This window comes from Ictidomys tridecemlineatus, chromosome 5 (assembly GCF_052094955.1).
Source record: "Ictidomys tridecemlineatus isolate mIctTri1 chromosome 5, mIctTri1.hap1, whole genome shotgun sequence".
In the NCBI taxonomy this organism is placed as follows: domain Eukaryota; kingdom Metazoa; phylum Chordata; class Mammalia; order Rodentia; family Sciuridae; genus Ictidomys; species Ictidomys tridecemlineatus.
The window spans coordinates 179399607-179420158 of NC_135481.1; the positions used below are offsets into that span (position 1 = coordinate 179399607).

The 20552-nt window shown below is 41.5% G+C and overlaps 1 protein-coding gene across 2 annotated transcripts; it reads left to right on the forward strand.

Moving 5' to 3' along the window:
- The first annotated feature begins 622 nt into the window (after positions 1-622).
- On the forward strand, positions 623-18652 carry Aar2 (AAR2 splicing factor). 2 transcript variants are annotated; one of them, XM_013360585.4, is made up of 4 exons: positions 623-781; positions 3921-4732; positions 7941-8170; positions 18314-18652. In XM_013360585.4, the coding sequence occupies exons 1-4, from the start codon at positions 672-674 to the stop codon at positions 18479-18481; spliced, it is 1320 nt and encodes a 439-aa protein (XP_013216039.3). In that variant the 5' UTR covers positions 623-671; the 3' UTR covers positions 18482-18652. The 2 variants fall into 2 exon arrangements, with proteins under 2 accessions (XP_013216039.3, XP_021585208.2); XM_021729533.3 differs by lacking the exon at positions 623-781 and adding an exon at positions 926-1073.
- The last annotated feature ends 1900 nt before the right edge of the window (positions 18653-20552 follow it).

Sequence of the window (20552 nt, forward strand, 5' to 3'; positions counted from 1 at the left end):
TTTGTACCAAGATGACTTTGTGTTAACTGGGCAGCACCAGTACCTGGGAACAGGGGAAGAGAGGCTAGGCTATGATGGCTCAATCAGAAATATTCTGAATTAATTTGGTAGGAAAATAGGCTTTATTCAAAGCCAGCTTTGAAGGAAGACCACCTAGTAACACCAAGTTCCAGAGAAACAGTGCAGAACAAGACAGGCAGTTTCTGTCCCTCGGTGTACATTTATAGCCTGAATAAGATATCAGTTTAGGCTTGTAGAACACTGAGTGATCACTACCAAAGGGAGTAATGTGGTGATGGCTGCTGCTGTTGAGACCGACTGGTCCTCTCTGGGCTGGTGACTGAGTTTCTGAGGCTCTTTCCTGGGGCTGAATGTGACTAGAAAGCTGGGACTGGGTGATAACGAGCCAGTACTGACACTGTGACTCGGATAGACATTGAGGAGGTCAAAGACTGAGGTCTGGCTGGTTACTGGGTAATTTTAATATAAACCATCCTTCAGTGACCATGACTGCTTGAGACCAAAGGACTATTACTGGACATGTTTCTGGGAGGCGATGTCAAAATCATAGTTTAATGAAAGTTGTTATCCACAATTCAGGAGGTAAAATGAAAAACCAAGAGTAGCAAAAAAGCAACATTTGATGAGTCGGAACTTGCAGGCACGGATCAATGCTTCTGAGACCAGGGGCTCTACCGGACTGCTTTCTCCGTCGTTCTCATCCGACGCCAAGGGGGCGGGACCTCCGGTGTGTTTCCGCGGTCCCAGAGCGCGGTGTGAGGTGAGTGAGGCCTTCTGACCTCTTTTTCGTCTTTTGATTTTATTGTGTGTGCGACCAGGCTACCCTCTTTTCAGCTTGGAATGTGGAGTGCCCTGAACTAGGTCCGTGTCGCCGCGGCGACCGAGGGGGCCGGCGGTGGGAACTGTCTTTGAAGGCTTTTCTGTCTGACAAGACGCCTCTACAAACAGCGTTGCTAGGGCTTCCCGAGGCACACGGATTAACTTCTCTTTCTTCTTAACTAGAGACCTTAGCTGTACCTGACTTGGTTCAGTCCTACACCGCGTGAGTTAGGGTAAGGGCTTTCCCTAAACTGACTCTGTTTCTAGTATACAAAACGGATATTACATTTGTGTTAAATATGTGTTTATTAAGCGCCTGATACGTTTTAGGGGTGCAAAAAGATTCAGGTTTCGTGGGGAAAGGGGACAGCCCTGAATCAAACATGCCAAGTTGCAACCGTATAATTGAAATGGAAGAGTACAAGGCACCTTGATTGTATCACAGGGCATCTAACCTAGTCCTGGGTCAAGGAAGCTTCATTGAGATGAATATTGAGCTGAGATCAGAAATTTTTGACCGTTTGGTGGAGAGAGTTTTCTCTAATTTGAGATTCTAAAAAAGGCCATTGTGGTTGGAACAGAGAGCCTAGAATCAAACAAGCTGGAGAGGCTGCCAAGCCAAAGCGGGTGCAGGTTTTTTAGGTCACAGTAAGAATTTTGGTTTCCTAGAGCTACAGGGGAAGCCATTCAGGGGACTAAGTGTGGGTGGTGACCTGATTAGATGGATATTTTGAAAAGGTCTCTTTGGCTGTTGACTAGAGAATGGATTGAGGGAAAATCATTCTCTGAGTGAGAGCTGATGCTAGTTTGAAGGCATTGGGTGAATAGTTTGGATTAGGGAAGTGAAGAGAGTTGTGATCGATAGTTGTGATCTTCTGCATTCCAGGACCGTGAGAAAACTCAGAGCTGTAGTGAGGCAGATTGGTACACTGCAGAGTTTTGTGCGTATTCAGTAAACCTTTTCCCAGCCTCTCTGTGCCAGGCCATGTACCAGCTGCTGGAGATAATAATGAAGAGGATTGAAGGATGGTGGAATTAGAATGGAAAAAAAAGTCATTATCAAGGAGGAGCACGCAAATGCTACAGGAAGGGTGGCTAATTGGTGAGCAGTTATTCTAAATGGAATATCTGTTCATTCACAAGTATTTATTAAGCACTTTTTGAATTCCAGGTTATGGATAGGAAAATGACGATATAAATATTTAGAGCAGTAGTTTCCAAACTTTTTTGACTGTGACCTGTAGTAACAAATACATTCATGTCATGACTAGACATGCACACAAACACACAGTTTCAGAAAATAATGCTCATCCTTACTACTTATAATGTACTCAGGTATTTTAAAAATTATACTTTTTTAAAACAAAATTTTTAGTTGGAGATAGACACGACACCTTTATTTTGTTTAGTTATTTTTATGTGGTGCTGAGGATCAAACCCAGTGCCTCACAAATGGTAGGCAAGTGCTCTACCACTGAACCTCAAACCCTGCTTCAAGAATTCTGCCCTTTTTATTTAAAAATATAGTGCTGATCAAAACCTTCTAAATAGACTTCTTAACTCATTTATGGGTTGTAACTTACAGTTTGGAAAAAATGCTAATTTAGAGTGAGAGTCATTTGTTGTCATTTTTGAGTAAAGGCAATAAAATATGCTCCCAGTATTTTTGGAAAAGTTTTGGTCTTCCCACGCTGTTTTATTTGTTTAAAATAAAAAGCGATATCTTGGTGCAGTGGCGCATGCCTGTAATCCTAGTGACTCAGTAGTCTGGGGTAGGAGGGTCCCAAGTTTGGGGTCAGCCTCTGTAACTTAATGAGACCCTGTCTTTAAATAAAAAGGACTAGGGATATAGCTCAGGAGTAGAGTGCCCCTGGGTTCAACCCCCAGTACCGCCAAAAAAAAAAAATAGTAAACAGAACTAAACAAACAGTTGGTTTTTCTGTTTGTGAAAATTTGAGGTCTTGTTTGTACTTCCAGCTAGATTGGAAGTACCTGAAGGGCAGTAACTGTCTTATTCTGTGGATTTTAGGGCCTAGCAAAGTGAGGGTACTTGGTGAATATTTGTCAAATCTTGAATAGGTAGGTGAATCATGAATAGAAGTTTAGATAATTGGTTGGAACCATTCTTAGAAATACCATTGAGGCATCATCTGCCTACAGAGATTTTTTTTTTCCAGTTTTGTTTTGTTCTGTTTAATCAGTGTGTCCTCACAGGAGGTTGAAGTAGGCAAAATAAGTTTTCTAGCCTCCTTTGTCTCTAAATACTGATCCTAGGCCACTCCTGCCACCTGTATTCATTCTGCCACAGAATGTGCCTCTTTGGGAAGTTGCTTCACTCCTTGGAGTTTAGAGGGTTTTATGAGTTAAAAAAAAAAAAAAAGAAGAAGAAGAAGGGGGATTTGTGGTTGAAAAGCTCTATACTCCTCAAATCTTTTGTGCCTTGTAGATGCTAATGGGAAATTGGATATGTACTTGATTTAATTCCTTCCCAAATCTGGGACTCTCAGGGATATGTTTTGGACAGAAATACAGCTTAAAATGATTTGGGGGGCTGGGGTTGTGGCACAGTGGTAGAGCACTTGCCTAGCATGTGTGAGACACTGGGTTTGATCCTCAGCACCACATTAAAATAAATAAAATAAAGGTCCAACAACTAAAAAAAATTTAAAAAGATGATTTGGCCATGGTTATAGTTTAGAATGAAGCATTCAGGCTTTTCCCACCTTCAACTTCTGTTGGGATAGAGACATCTGAGAACAGATCATCAGAGTGGGCAGTAGAAATTACCCTGGCCTGCCAGGCTGAGAACACAGATTTCATTTTGGGCCTTGTGTAACCTATCACTTTTTTTAAACTAGTGACTTTCTACCTGTGAAATTAGTGTTCTTGCTTCTTAAATTAAAACACAAAAATCCTCTTCTATCATCCTCATTTTCCTCATCTGTAAAACAGATACAATGAGGTTTAAGGGAGACAATTATGTCAGGGAGTATAATTCAACATCTGGCACATAGGGAATACTCAGCAAATGAAACAACCTTCCCCAAGTTCTAATGAACTCTTATTTCTTTAATTTTCAGCTATTCTAGAAGACAGGGAAGAAGGATTCTCCTTTTGGTTACCTACCACTGGCCTGTGGCTGCCATGCAGATGGATCCTGAGCTGGCCAAGCATCTCTTCTTTGAAGGGGCTACTGTGGTCATCTTGAACATGCCCAAGGGGACAGAGTTCGGCATTGACTACAATTCCTGGGAAGTGGGGCCTAAGTTCCGGGGTGTGAAGATGATTCCCCCGGGCATCCACTTCCTCCACTACAGCTCTGTAGACAAGGCCAATCCCAGGGAGGTTGGCCCTCGTATGGGCTTCTTTCTTAGCCTGCAGCAGCGGGGACTGACAGTTTTGCGCTGGAATGCCATCCGGGAAGAGATAGACTTGTCCCCAGCCCCAGAGGCTGAAGTAGAAGCCATGAGGGCCAATCTTCCAGAGCTGGATCAATTTCTGGGGCCTTACCCATATGCCATGCTCAAAAAATGGATCTCACTCACCAACTTTGTTAGTGAGGCCACGATGGAGAAGCTACAACCTGAGAGCCGGCAGATCTGTGCCTTCTCAGATGTGCTGCCGGTTCTCTCCATGAAGCACACCAAGGATCGAGTGGGCCAGAACCTACCCCTCTGTGGCACTGAGTGTAAAAGCTACCAAGAGGGCCTGGCCCGGCTACCTGAAATGAAACCTAGAGCTGGGACAGAGATCCGCTTCTCAGAGCTACCCACACAGATGTTTCCAGCAGGTGCCACACCAGCAGAGATAACCAGGCACAGCATGGACCTGAGCTACGCGTTGGAGACTGTGCTTAACAAGCAGTTCCCCAGCAGCCCCCAGGATGTGCTTGGTGAGAAGCAGCAATGCTCTAGGAATGGGCCCAGGGAATGATGTTAGTATGGGTGTTTTAGAATAGGGGGTGAATCTTGGGTTTTCTAGTTCAGTGGTTCTTAAACTTAGGTGGGAGGTGGACTCACCCAGTATACTTTTTAAAGGTATAAATGTATGTTTACCCTACTAGTTAAAGGTATAAATGTATGTTTACCCTTATCCTTGGAGAGTTTGAGTCAAGAGATAAGGAGTGGGACTCTAGCAATTTATCTTTCTGGCTAACTGGCCATCTTTCTATCTAATAAGCCCCCTATGTGAACCTGTATTTGGGAACTACTGATATGATCTAGCCCTGTAGAGGGAAGGGATTTGGTTGACAGAGTGGTCAGACTGAGACCAGGGCACAGGGCTCCTGGTTCCTAGGCCAGATTTGTGCTCCTAATAGCCCCCATGCCACCTTAGTTTGATCCTCAGTCTTTTAAGATACTGGTCTACTACTGTCTTAAAATTGGATAGTGGTTTTTATTTTAATTTTTGTCATTTTTATTGTTGCTTCCCCCCCTTATTACAAAAAATACATATCATAAAAGAAAAAACAAAATTCACATCCTACCTCCTAGAAATAACCATTTTCACATTTACTTTCCTTCTTTTTTCTCTGTATTTCTTTTTTTTAATATTTTTTTGTTATAGTGGGCACAATGTCTTTATTTTATATTTATGTGGTGTCTTGAGGATTGAACCCAGTGCCTCACGCATGCTAGGTGAGCACTCTACCTCTGAGCCACAATCCCAGATCCTTTCTCTGTATTTCTTTGTATTTCATTTTAATCTTTTCTCTATTTCTGAGTGTTATAATCTTTTAAAAATTTAATTTCATGTTTAGGTATATTCTGACTTTTTAAAAACAGTATTAAAGTATGTTATTTTGAAGTCAAAAACAAAACTTTTTTCATGTTAGTGAAAGGATCAGCCATCTTTAGTGGCTGGTTAGTGTTCAGTTCTCTGTTGATGGATCTTCAAAAAGTTTCTTTATTTTTCTATTGTGGACTTATGAACATCCTGTGTGTCCTTATACATGTTTATGATTGTAATTGTTGGATCAGAATGTGCACATTACCAAGAAGAGATTTGCACCCTCATTATCTGGTAGAAAGCTATTGCCCACCACCTTTGGATAGTATTGAACATGGTGTTTTAGTAAAGTCCTCTTTGAATTAAATGGTTGAAAAGTGGCACCTCATTTCTGTTTATATTTCTTCCAGTTGTCCAAGTAATGTGCATGTTTTCCTGTTGGAAAGTTGGTGAGAAATTTGATTACGGGGCTTTTTTTTTTTTTTTTTTTTTTTTTTCTCATTGACTCAGCTGATAACATAAAAGAACATTTTTTATATCTATTTTTTAATTGTAATTGGACATAATACCTTTATTTATTTATTTTTATGTGGTGCTTAGGATCGAACCCAGGGCCTGGCACGTGCTGGGCAAGTGCTCTACCGCTGAGCCACAATCCCAGCCCATAAAAGAACATTTTTAATGGATATATCTTCATGCATTACATACTATTTTCATGTAAAAAGTAACACTTGGAATCCTAGCTTAAAATGAATAGAAGTTCTATTATCTACCTTGTAGGCTTTTCAATTTTTCAAAATACATCCTATGAAAAGATCTATTATAACAGGGATAGCTTTGAATCTGCATGACAGCTCCTTAAAAATATTTCTGATATCATAATTTAATTGTAGGCAAGGTTGGGAATGTACAAATTTAAATATCCTAAATGCAAAGAATAGGTCAATATTTAGTTTTACAAATTAAACAGGTAAAGCCAACTAGAGAAATCATTGCACAAAGAAAATTTGACTGTAATTGGTGAAACATCCAAAACATCTAGACTAAGAAACTATTCACACAATTCAGACTTGGATACACAAGCTTGGGAGCTGGTTTTTCTAAAGGTGACAGATCAAATGCCATACATTTAGCTAGTTTTTCTAAAGGTGACAGATCAAATGTCATACATTTAAGGAGGTATTTGGTGTTGTGCTTATCTGTTCTTTTTATGGCCCACATGTATCTACTCCTCATTAAATTTACAGCCACCTTGGAAACCAAGGAGAATGCCTTTGGTCAGCCATGATATATCTGTGGCAGCCAGAGACCCAGTTGCTTGCCCATGAACAGTGGCTTCTAGATCAGCAGATCTCTTATGTTTGAGACAGGCTTTCCTGGAAATTGGGAATAATAACTATTTTTTTAATTAGTTCTGCTTTGGGCCAGGTTTTAATGCTAAATGCTTTACAAGCACTACATTAATTGGTTTAATTTTTACTATAACTCTCAAATAAGGAAATTGAGGCATAAATAGATTAAGTAACTTGCCCAAGGTCACACAGATGCTAAGTGGTAGAGCTAAGATTTGAATCCAGGCAGTTTGGCTCCAGAGCCCATGCTCTTAGCCACTGAGCTGCTCTTAGAGATTAAATCACAGAGCCCTGTGATTAAATAAACAAAAATAAGCTGACTGGCAGGCTAGCCCTGGAATAAGTACTCACAAATTTTCCTGTTCTAAAAGTGTTCCCACCCAGTAGAGAATCTGTTTTATCTTTCTGTTATTGATGTTGCAGAGCATTGGATGTATATGCAATCTTAGGCAAGTCTTTGACCTCATCTATAAAATGGGGAAATACCACTTTCCCTGATCACCTTGTGGAGATGGATTGAAGGTTTTATGGTGTAATGCTGCATTTCTCTGACCTCAAGCAGGGTCATCTGCATTGGAATCACCCAGGGAGCTTATTAGAGTTACAAATCTTTAGCCATCATGTCTCCTCAACCAAAATCTCTGAGGGTAAGACTTGGGCAGCTTCACTTTTAATGAGCTCCCCTAATTATTCTGGTGGGCAGCCAAATTTGAGATCCACATATTTTGTAAACTTTTACAATGCCAGGAAAGTACTAGGAAAACCTTTTATCTTGCAGTCAGATTTTACAGAACTCCAAAGCAGTTTAGTCTCCCATGGCTTGAATTTATAGCATTTAGCAAATATTTACTGAGTACCTACTAGGTGTAAAATCCTATACTAGCCTCTGCTGGAATGCCAGAATAGAAGACCTCCTTATTGCTGAGTTCCAATGGAATTGATGGTCTTGTGAACCACACAGGGTAGAGTCAACTGGTGCTCCTCACCCTCAGGATCATTTCTGTTCTCTACACCTTTCAGGTGAACTCCAGTTTGCCTTTGTGTGCTTCCTGCTGGGCAATGTGTATGAAGCATTTGAGCATTGGAAGCGGCTTCTGAATCTCCTTTGCCGATCAGAAGCAGCCATGGTAAAGCATCACACCCTATACGTCAATCTCATCTCCATCCTGTACCACCAGCTTGGTGAGATCCCTGCCGACTTCTTTGTGGACATTGTCTCCCAAGACAACTTCCTTACCAGTACTTTACAGGTGAGCAGTCTTTTGGCTGATACCCACGTGGGTCAGAATAAAGGCAAGGGTATAAAAGCATCCTAAAGAAGATTACCTTACTGTTCCTTGCTGTTCTTCCATGACCCAAAAGTTTCTTAATTGCATTCCCATTCTTGAGGTGTTTCCTGGTTCTCTTCTACTCTCTTCTATACTAGAGGCCCTGTCCCTATACCACCTTCTCCCACCTCATTCCCAGAAGGCCTAGCATTGGGGTACTTGGAATTTGAATCTTCTTCACCTCTTTGGGTTACCCAGCTGTATCATCAGTCAGTTTTTTTTATCTGAGGAAGACTACTAAGTGAAGAAAAAGGGATTTATTTGTGCAAGGTATTGGAGGCTGAAAGTCCAAGATGGGGCAACACTATTGTTTTGGCCTCTGGTGAGGGCTTAACAACAGAAGGCCTCATGGTGGGAGCACATACAGGAGAAAGAGATTGCCTCCAGACAGGAAGCCTGAGAGTATAGGGCATGGCTGAACTTATTCTTTTATATCCTCTCACAAGAATTACATTAATCTTCAAGAGCACTACCCTAGTGACCTAAGGACCTTCTACTAGGCCCTGCGTCTTAACATTGCCACACTGGGACCAAACTTCCAATACATGTGGTTTGGACAAACCACATCCAAACAAGAGCAAAACAGCTTTTCTTTCTCCCTGTAGCTGTGAATTGCTACAACGCAATAGGGCAGAGTTTTGAAGCCTGTTATTCCCAGTGAAACATCTGCAGCTCCTTAGATCTCATTTAAGCATTAAAGTAACTTTGATTTCCTGTTCAAACAAAATGTGCCAGTTTCTGCAGAGATTCTCTGACAGAAAAAGTGAAATTTGCTTTTAACTTGGCAATTAAATTTTCATTATGAGTGGTAATTAGGGAAGAAGCTTCAAACAACTTAGAATCTTTATCCTGTGCTATTTCTTCCCTTTGCAAACAGATTAGTTTCCTTTATGTACTTAGGACAGCCTCTGTCACTCATATTTTGTAACTTTCTCAAGTATAGAAGAGGAAGAAGCAGCTTGCTGTCAGTTTCCATACTTTTTCTCCCATGAGCTGCTTTCTTCTTCCCATGAGTGAGACCCCCTTGAGGCCTATTCCATACAAGGTGGCTCCTCATTGACCTCCCACTCCCATCCAGGGTAAGGGAGGAAACTAGCATCCACTAAATGCCTGTTGGTCTCAGGCATCAAGTTTATCATGTTATATAGGTTCCTTCATTTAATCTCTTTGGAATCCTGTAAGGCAGAGGGATTATTCCCATTTTACAAATGAAAAACAGATTCAGAAAGGTTAAATCACTTACTTAAGGTCACACGGCTGGCCAGGGGAAGTCAGGATTCATATACATGCTTGTGACTTTGGTGCATATTCTTGTGCCCCCATTGTACTGAAAGTAGTATAGATTTCCTAAAGGACTCCTGATTGACATTGGTGGAGACACCATCGGGGCATGTTTCTCAGATATAAAACCCTTTTCTAAAACTAACAGGCTGTAGGAAAAGTTCCTGTGAGTAGGCACCTGACTTGAAACTCTGGTAGTTGGAGGACCATGGAGATGAGTCAGTAGGCTGATGACTTAAGCCTGGTGCATTCCACTTCAGAAAAATTATAAAATTGCCCTTTTATTGGTTCTTGATATAACAAGACATATTAAATCTCTTTATTCTTCCTCTGTGGGACCCCACACCTCACCCTCAAAGTTACTGGTCCTGGCTTGCATGTGAGGAGACCTCCAGCAGTGACTACAGCCAAAGGGAGTAATTTTCTGCCTTTGCATTGTGAGTGGATACTGTTGCACAAACATAGGAGGGCCACAATACCATGGCTGTCCCTGTCAGCAGAAGCAGCAGCTGAGCTCTCGTTGCTGAGGCTTTATTGTCAGCAGTGATCAACAAAGCAGACAGAGCCCAGCTGGATTGCTAGATACCCAGGTGAATTGGGAAGGCTGATAGTTGGAAAAATTCTGTTTGGACTTTTCACCAAGACAATTTGATATCATTATTAGGAAAAATTCAGGACATGTGCCTTTAAAGAAATACATCAGCAAATGATTTTGATCATTCTTTGTATACAACTGATTGTATTGAGGAATACATGTTGGAGTTAGCCAGGGTTCTTGCCTTCAAGGGATTCGTTCATGGATTTAATGGTCATTGACTGAGCACCTGATCTATACAAGGCTCTGTTCTAGAAATGGGAATATAACCTCAAGCAAGAGTTTCTAATGTATAACATAATTTTGATGGAAAAGTAAACAGATGAATTAACCAAGTAACTCCAGATACTAATGCATTTTAGAAGGCAGTCCTGCCCTCCACACCATTGCCCTAGCCTAGGCCTTTTGTTCTCCCCTAGATTACATCAGTCTTCAGTCTCCCTGGTTAGCCCATTTGTCACTGCCATCTGAGTTGCTCCAAAATACAGATCTGATCCTACTTCTCTGTGGCTCCTCATTGCATAGAAAATTAAAAGTCCAAACATAGTCCCAGGGTCCATTCTGATGTGGCTCTTACCCTGTTTTCCAGTTTCTCCTTTCTCTCCCTATTTTACCCATGAATCTAGTACTAGTGGTGGTCTCCTTACAGGTTCCCAGACAATCAAACCATGTTTCATGCCTTTTTTTGTTTGTTTGTTTTTAAAGAGGTGGGAGTCTCACTGAGTTTCTCAGGCTGGCCTTAAACTCCTGTAGTTCTTCTGCCTTAGCCTCCAGAATAGCTAGGACAACAGGTGTGCACCACTGGGCCCAGTACTGCCTTTTTTATATATTGTAAAAAGCACATCACCTGAGATTTACCTTCTTAACAGATTTTTTAAAATTACCTTTTTCTTTATTTACTTTATTTATTTATTTTTTATGTGGTGCTAAGGATCAAACCTAGTACCTCACAAGTGCGAGGCAAGCGCTCTACCGCTAAGTTATAACCCCAGCCCCTAATTGCCTTTATTTTTTTTTCAGTTTAGTTTGTTTTTGTGGTGCTGACGATCGAATCCAGTGCCTCAAGCATGCTAGGAAGTACTCTGCCACTGAGCCACAACCCCAGCCCTCTTTAACAGATTTTTAAGTGTTTGGTATTATTAATCATAAGCATAATGTTGTCCAGAAGATCGCTAGAACTTTTTCAAATTGCATAACTGAAACTTGGCTTTCATTTTTTCTGCCTTCTGGACTGAACCTGGACTTCTCTCTACCTGATGTATATTTGCTCATCCTGCAGCATCCCTCTCTGTGAGGCCAGCCCTCATCTCCCTCCTTTCCATACTCTTAGCCTGCTTTGGACTTTTCCTTAGTATATTGCATGGCTTGTTCTTCCTGGAATTATTATTTTCTGCTTGACACCTCCAACAGGCTATGAATTCCCTTTACACAAAGCCTATTTTTTTTTAATCTGGTTATTTTCAGCACCTAGTCAAGGCCTACTACTTATCTCACTTTTTGTTATTGGTTGTTGTTAGATGGAAAAAATGCATAGTTCCCGTGGCAATATAAATAGCATAAATATAAACAGTGAAGTTTGATCAAAGGGTATTAGGATCACAAAAGAGGGAGTGATTAATTCTGACTGGGATTGAGATTGAAGGGATAGAGGATCGGGAATGGCTTTATGTAAAGAGGGACATTTGACCATGATCGTGAAGGATGATTGATACTTCAAAAGTCACAGTGTCAACAAGGGTATTGTAAAACTTTTTATTATTATTTTTTTTAATGGAGAGTCACATTGATGTCATCTTGGCAGTAAGAATCTAGTCCTCTACACAGAGGCATTCAGTCAGGGTGTTTGTGACTGAATGAATCAGCCCATAAAAGCCTTCCTCAGCTAGCAGTCTGCTCTCACCCCATGTAGTCAAGTAAGTGGAGTTGGCTTCCTTACTTAGGAGCTTAAATGGCTATTGCCCATGGAGAGGGACTGGTGTTTGTATGTGTAAGCACTTAAAGACATTAAAGATAGCCGCATTAGCATGGATAAAATCAGCCCCATAATGGCCTCAACCATTAATTTTTTTTTCATCTTTCCCATGTGAGTAGATGCCATTGGTTTTTACAAATCCCTTGGATTTAGTTTGAATAAAAATTATTTGTTTTACAAAAATAGATGCAGTTTTATATAAAGTAACTTAAATCACCATAATTTGTTTAAAACCAGTGAAGGGATAATCTGAATTTAATAGCAGTATGTTAGAAAGAGTTATGTACAAATAAGGATTCTTATTGCTGGTTGTATAGCATTTAGGCATATAGTCATAAAACATGGTTTGTTTTTGTTTTTTTTTGTTTTTTTTTAGTCTTAGTAGACCACAGATGCTTTCCAGCTGAAGGTCTTGCCAGTACTCTGGATGCTAATGTCCATCTCTAACCTTAAGGAAAACATTGACTCTAACTGATGTCTGTAGTATTTTTATCATAACACCAGCTATGATGAATTTACCTACTGATATACCTTCTTTCTTCAAATGCTGCTTTAATGCTCAGTGTTGCCTCATTTAGCCTTCACAACAATCCTAGAAGTTAACCATATAATCCTATCATACAAATGAGGAAACAGCCTGAGAGAGGCCATACAATTTTGTCCACCATTATTTCGTAGCTAGTGTATGACAAGGCTGAGCTGTGGGTTCTAAAGCCTATGATGTGCTCCCTTATATGCTTAGAGCCCCAGATGAAACATCCTAAATTCCTTTAAACTGTTCTCAGAAGTCATGATTCCTGTTGCTTTTCATCTTTCTGGTCATCACTGACAAGTGTGATAGTCTTATGTTTAACACCACTTCCTCTAATAAAATGTTATACTTCTAGTAGTTTCATTCTAATTTAATAATAATTCGGGTACTGAAAAAACTAGGAATTTCTTTTTTTTTTTTTTTGGTCTAGCCAATGAGGTAAAATAGCAACTCAGTTAGCTACTTTGATATTTTGAACTTCTCACGATGACCTGTATAATGGATTTAATGATTGATGTGTTTATACATTTTTTATATTTGAAGAAAATCACCCAGTGGCTGTGCTTTTTATTTTAGATAAATGCATTTGTTTGTAAAATGTGATTATCCTATTTAAAGGTATTTTTTAATATCTAAGATTAATCTGACCAAATTAAGGTTGATTCATTTCTCAGTGATGTTTACTTGATTTCACCTTAGTGAATAAAATGGCCAGATCAAGACTATTTTCTAAAGAAAGCATAAAATTATTCTGAAAATAAAAGAATCAGGATAAATGATTGCTTGAAAAAGAAGTACTCCTTAAACATCTTTTCTGAAATGTTTTTAAAATATCAAGCAGATGCCAGGAGCTGGGAGTGAGGGGAGGTTTTAACTGCCAGAGGGCAGCACCAGGGTGGTTTTTGAAGTGACTGAACTGTTCTGATTGTGTTGATGGATACATGCATCCTTTTTGGTCTTCAGACTCAGAACTGATTCCAAAAGAAAACACTAGATATATATCATATGGTGGTTATATGGTTATGTACATTTGTCTAGATGAATTAAACACTTAAACAATGGTTGAGTTTAATTGTATGCAAATTATACCTCAGTAAAGCTGATGTAAAACAAAACAGAACAACAACAACAACAAAAGAGTAGACCTAAACTGTGCTCTGGGTCTTAGAGGCCCACAGAGGACACAGTTTCAGAATCATCTTACGGGTGTCCAACAGGGCAATGCTGAAAATTTAATTTCAGGGATGCATTTAGTCTCTGTCAATATAAAAGAAGGTCTTAGTGGGAGAAAAGAACTCAGCTGAGCTATCCCTGTGTGGACTGGGTCTTGCTCAGCACTTATCACTGCATGGTGCAGCATACCTAGTGTCCTGGTCCATACAATGGGAATAGTAATTGTCTGTCCTCCTACCTACTAGGTTTGTAGTAAAGATTGAAGTGACAAGTTCTTTAAAAAGGACAAAGCACTTTTCAAATTAGAAGCCTATTTTTTAGACCAAAACCTTCTGTCGTACCCACTTCTAGCTGACTTTACTCTCAAGCATCTTTGAAAGGTGGGTGGGGAGGGTGGATGATGACTGTGAGCCCAGCTTGTTCCAGCCTCTCACTTCCGGCCATTGCCAAATTGGGGCATTCTGTGTTTCGTTCTTACTGTGAGCATCCTGTGGACCCTAACTCCTGGCCAAGCCTGGGTGGTGTGCTATGGGAGACACATTGGTAATTAGGATTCATTCCCTACTGTTTAGGACACACTGCGATGATGCAAATACTATGCCATAAGGGAGGCTCAGGCTCTGTACTAAAGGAAGAGAGGCTGGAGGAGTTCATTTCAACCCTGGCCTTTACAAAAGGCATGACACAGGGGGTAGTTTAAAAGCGAGTGGCATTCAGGGGCCTGGTACACAAGCCTCCTCTTCTCCTTTTCTCTCCAGCACCATCACATAATTATTGAGCATTCATTTTGGTGCTAGGTACTACGCAAAAGAACCAAAAATGGATTTTCCCTGAACCTGTGGTTGTCTTCATTCTTTCGTTCATTAAACATCTCATGGGTCCCTTTTATTTTATATGTCACTGCCAGGTGTGTGGAAACTTTCACATGCAGATATGAAAGGGGTCACTGCTGGCCTGGAGTCGTGGCTCAATGGTACAGTGCTTGCCTGACATGCATGAGACCCTGGGTTTGATCCTCAGTGCTGCATATAAATAAATTAATTAAATAAAAGATCCATTGACAACTAAAAAAATAAATAAAAAGAAAAGAAAGGGTCACTGCTTTGAGTTGCTCTTTTGGGGCAAGATCAATAGTAAATGGCCTATTTTATTTTATTGAGATACTCTTGATATGGGGGAGCCAAGGAGCACCAAATTCCACCATTGGCTTGGAAAGATAGACCAAAGAAGGTGGTGTCTGGCTGAGCTTGAGTCAGGAGAAATTGCCAAGATGAAGAAAGAGAAAGCAAAAGGTGGAAGAGTGAAAAAGCTGAGGGAAGAAAAGCATGGGTGCACAGAGGAGGCAATTGAGTATGTTTGGGCAGCTGCTCAACATGGCTAGAGAAGAGGGGCTGCAGGGAGAATAATACAATTTACTGTGTAAGGAAGGGGAACAGGAAGAGGCTTTTGTTCATTCAGCCCAGCAGGCCCCCCATGACCTCTGGAGACAGATCCATGCATGTGCAGGGCCTCTAGAGCTAATGCAGTTTGAAAGGAGGCTTCTCTGTTGTCCCTCCCAGGCTCTCCCCCAGAGTTCAGCCATGCTGCAGGGCAGGCTCCATTAGCTGCCTTCAGACAGGCCAACTGCTGGTTTCTCCACTGCCCCCTCACCACTGAGATCACACAGCTCCTCTAATTAGTTATTGATCTGGTACTTTGTTGTGGACACACTTCCTTCTCCTCTGTTTAGTCAATTCCTGAGTTAATGAAGCCAAATTCTGTACCTTGTGCCTTCCCCCTCCTCCTGCCCATCACTTCTGCCTCTGCTTCTGTTGCTACTCTTCCAACAAAATGACTCTAAACAATGATCATTGAAAATGAGCCTCACCCTCCTGCTAACAAAAGGAAGAACGGTGGAGAAGCTGGTGGGAGCGTATTGTCCCTGGAATCCATTTCAGAGAATGCCTTTGGCCTGTGTCAAATCTGGTCTCTGGAGCTCAGGGTCCTTGTGTGGCCTGAAGATGATGTGGATTTAACAGCTGCTTTTGCCCTCGTGTCCATGTCTCAGGGTGGTCCTCCTGTAGTGTAGCAGATAACAGTCTGGGAAAAACCATTTCTTCTTTCTGGATATTTAATTCTTCGTCATTTAACTCTTCTCCATCTCCATGTCCTTAAAATACACATTCAAGTGTATATTCCCAAGGGATGGTGAGGAGCCAATTGGATACTGTAGTAAGAGTGTTAGTAGGAATAGTGAGTTTGCTGTTATTCTTAAAAGGAATTGAGATCCAGGATAATGGGCTTTCAGATATGGAGAAAATTGCTGTGCTACCCCACCCATGTTTGCATGAGATGAAAATTAGTTCATGAGAACATCGCAATAAGGGACAAATGTCTAGAATATATAAAGAACTGCTATAACTCAACATACACACAAAATAAAAACCTAATTTTTAAAATGGGCAGAAGACTTGAGTAGGTATTTGCCAAAAAAAAAAATACAAATGATCAATAAGTACATGAAAATATGTCCAACATCACTAAACAGAAATATAAATCAGAACTACAGTGAGGCTAAGCACAGTGCCATACACCTGTAATCCCAGTGGCTGGGGAGGCTGAGGTAGGAGATTTGCGAGTTCAAAGCCAGCCTCAGTAACAGTGAGGCGCGAAGCAATTCATTGAGACCCTTTCTCTAAATGAAATACAAAATAGGGCTGGAGATGTGTCTCAGTGGTGGATTGCCCCTGATTTCAATCCCTAGTAAACCCCCACACACACCAAAAAAAAAAAAACTACAGTGAGATACCATCCCACACCCATAGTGGCTATTGATAAAAAAAAAAAAAAAAAAAAACAAAGTAGTAGGTGTTGACCAGAATGTAGCAAAATTGGAACCCCTTGTGTGTTGCTAGTAGAGATACAAAGTGGTATAGATGCTCTTAGAAAACATTGTAGCAGTTCCTCAAAAAATTAAACATAGAATTACCATATGATCCAACAATTCCACTTCTGGGTCTACACTCAGAAGAAAGTAGGGAGAGTAGGGACTCAATAGTGTATTATACAGCCATTTTCTTTGGCATTTTATTCACAGTATCTAGAAGGTAGGAATAGCCCAAGTAGCCATCCGTAGACAAGTGGACTAACAAATGTGATATGAATATTGTTTTGAAAAGAAAATTTTTGACAATTGTGTTAACATGGATGAATCATAGAGACATTATGCTAAGTGAACTAAGCCAATCACAAAAGGACAAATGTGGGCTGGGGTTGTAGCTCAGTGGCAGAGCGCTTACCTAGCACGCGTGAGGCACTGGGTTCGATCCTCAGCACAACATAAAAATAAGCAAATAAAGGTATTCTGGGCTGAGGTTGTGGTTTAGTGGTAGAGCGCTTGCCTAGCACATGGGAGGCCCTGCGTTATCCTCAGCACCACATAAAAATAAATAAATAAGGATGTTGTGTCCAACTACAGCTAAAAAATAAATATTAAAAAAAATGAAGACATTTTGTTCATCTACACTACAAAAAAAATTTTTTAACAAAGGACAAATGCCTGTGATTCCTCTTATGTGAGGCATGCATAGTCATAATCATAGAGACAGAGAGTAAAAGTGGTTGCCAGGGACTGAGGGAAGAAAAGAACAGGGTACTCATTCAATGGGTACGGAGTTTGAGGGAAGATGAAAAAGATTGGCAATGGGTGGTGGTGATGGTTGTACAACACTTTGGCCCCACTTGGTACCACTGAACTCTATATTTAAAAATGGTTTAAATGGCCGGGCGTGATGGTACACGCCTGTAATCCCAGCGGCTTGGGAAGCTGAGACAGGAGGATTGCAAGTTCAAAGCCAGCCTCAGCAATGGCAAGGCGCTAAGTAACTCAGTGAGACCCTGTCTCTAATAAAATATAAAAATTGGGCTGGGGATGTGGCTCATTGGTTGAGTGCCCCTGAGTTTAATCCCTGGTACCCAAAAAAAAGGTTTAAATGGTAAGTATGTATATTTTTCCACAATTTAAACAATGATGATGTTTTTTAAAAATGAACATTAAAGATATCTTTTAAGGGGGTTAGAAGCCTCAAACTGGCAGTCTCTGGCCCACAAAGGAGATTATGGCAGCAGTTTAACCACTTGGCTAAGGCCTGGGACTTTATAGGATCCCAGGGCTTACATGACCCCCCAAAGCCTTTCTTAACACATGCTAGTGAAGCTACTATCTCTTCTGATTTTCTGCCCAGGTGCCTCATAGATCTCCACAGGGGTGGAGCCATGTGATGGCCTCGATAGCCTTACTCTCCGTGGGTCATCTCTGCCCAGCATAGTAATTTTCCATTCCAGTCCTGTTTCAGCAACTCAGCTGGGTTTGGACCTTCTTTCTTGGTGGGATGGGGGTGCACAGCAGGTGTCCTGGGCCTGTGCCAGCAGCAGCTGATCCACCGCCCCAGAGAGCTGAACACCAGGAGGAAATTTCCACAGCTTTCTAGTCTCCTCTGTTCTCAGAAGTGACTTACCCTCTGTTTTCTGTAGGTTTTCTTTTCCTCCGCTTGCAGCATTGCTGTGGATGCCACCCTGAGGAAGAAAGCTGAAAAGTTCCAAGCCCACCTGACCAAGAAGTTCCGGTGGGACTTTGCCTCAGAGCCCGAGGACTGTGCCCCAGTAGTGGTGGAGCTCCCTGAGGGCATCGAGACTGGCTAATTCTGCAAATGTTCAAGCCATGAGAGGCCTCTTCCAGTTTGGCTGCAGCCCTGGTCTCTTCTTCACCATATCCCATCCTGGAACCCTCCAGGCCAGTGATCCTACCAGGTTTTGTAGAGATGGAGCCAGAATTCACTCCTTCACCAATAAATAATTTCCTTCATTGCCAAAGAGGCTATATACATTCTGAAAGCACATTTGTGGGTTCCCTGTCAGCCTGGCTCTGGTTCCAACCCAATAGGCTCTTTTAAAAGCTTTTGGGAGAGATCTGCTTCAACAGCAGCCTAATTCCTTCGGTTGAGAAGAAATTGAACTGAAGGTCCATGAGAACTGACTGCTTGTTCCAGAGGATGATTAGAAAACGAGAAGCCCCAGGGTTCCAAAATGTCAGTTTGTGATTTTTTTTTTTTTTTTTTGAGTTAAATGTAGGGTCATGAGCTGAGCCAGAATTTCTGCCTGCCTCTGGTTGAATGGGAGTCCCTGACAGAAAGTGTGGGCCCTCAAGTGCCCAGTATCAGCAGGGGTAACAAAGAAGAATATTAGATTGAGTGACAGGTAATCAGCATTAGCTATTCTCCCTAAATCCCATGCTTCTGTCCAGAGGCCTGGTGGGTAATCTGAAATTGATGTGGTTCCTGATCTCAGGGGCCCAGCTGGTATCACCTCCCATTCATTCTACTCTGAGATCTCAGACCCAAAAGTGGGATGTGGCAGCCCTCAGATGTCCCCATTCCTTACCAGAGCCACCATGACTGTTTCTGAGGACCTGGAGATTCTACCATTTAAAAAAAAAAAAAAAGGTTTTTGTCCATGCAGGTTTCTTAGGCCCTGTTGACATTTCATGCTTTTTTCCTGAGCTCTGAAGATGATCTAGTTGGCCTAAATCTTTCATCCCTGCTATGGAGTCTGTCATCAGAGTAATGATGCTTCTGATTTCCCAGGAGTCCCAAGGGCATGCCCATCGTGCTATGTGGGCAGAGTTTTACCTCTGGATGGACACAGTCCCTCTACTCTGACCTCACACTGTTGTACTCTTGAGTCTGGGTGCCATCCTCTCCAGTGCTGGGGCTCACAGCAGGTTTCTGAATGAGAATTCCTGCTGGTTAAGGCTTTCGGTTTTTCTTGTTTCCTTGGAGATGATTTTCCAAGAGCATAATGTACATTAAAGTCTGAATCGAGACTAATCCACTTGTGTGATCTCTCTTACAGATAATCTCCCCACTTTCTGAGCAGCCAAGATGCTGTCTATATATGCACATCTCCCTGCAGAGTGCCCAGGAGACCCTGTCCTGCCCCTGGAAGGGGCAGGCAGCCAGTGTGACCTCTGTTCCTAGTAAGCATTGGAGACGGGCACACCTTAGCTTTGTAAAATCCTGCAGTTTCACCTCATGTGAATTTGCTATTATTTTCCTCCTAAAAGCCCACTCAGCAGAAGTACCTGGGGAGCTTGTTAAAAGTACAAATTCCAAAGAATAAAGTTCTAATACATGCTTCAACGCAGATGAGCCCTCAAACCTGCTAAGTGAAGGAGGCCAGATCCAAAGACCATTCCATTCACATTGAAATGTCCATAGAGATGAAAAAGTTCATAGAGATGGATCGTCAATCACTGGTTGAATAGGGAAGAGAATAGGGAATTGAAAAATGACGGTTAATAGGTTTGGGTTTCTTTATGGGGCAATGAAAATGTGCTGGAATTAGATGGTACTGATGGTGGTAACAATCTTATGAATTCAGTATGCTAAGAACCACTGAAAGTCTACATCTTAAAATGGTGACTATTATGGTATATAAGTTGTACCTCCAAAATAATTTCTAAAAGTGCAAATTCCCATCTCACCCTGCAGGGATTCAGAGGCAGTAAGTTTGGATGAGGCCTGGGTTCTGAAGCATGCTCATTTTGAGTGACATTACTGAGCAGTAACAAGCATTGTGCGTAGTACCTACAGTTGGGAAGAATTTCCCTCCTACTGCACTGTCAGGGCGGTACTTGGAAGTTGGACCCTGTGATCTCGGTCCCCAAGCTCGTCAGTATTCCTCTGTCTATTCAGACATACCCCTGACACACAAA

Excerpts from the sequence above, each read along its gene's own strand:
- Aar2 (XM_013360585.4), top strand. The coding sequence starts at position 672 with ATGCTTCTGAGACCAGGGGCTCTACCGGACTGCTTTCTCCGTCGTTCT. Across the intron at positions 4,733-7,940 it reads CAGCCCCCAGGATGTGCTTG|GTGAACTCCAGTTTGCCTTT; the intron begins GTGAGAAGCAGC and ends TACACCTTTCAG. Across the intron at positions 8,171-18,313 it reads TCCTTACCAGTACTTTACAG|GTTTTCTTTTCCTCCGCTTG; the intron begins GTGAGCAGTCTT and ends TGTTTTCTGTAG.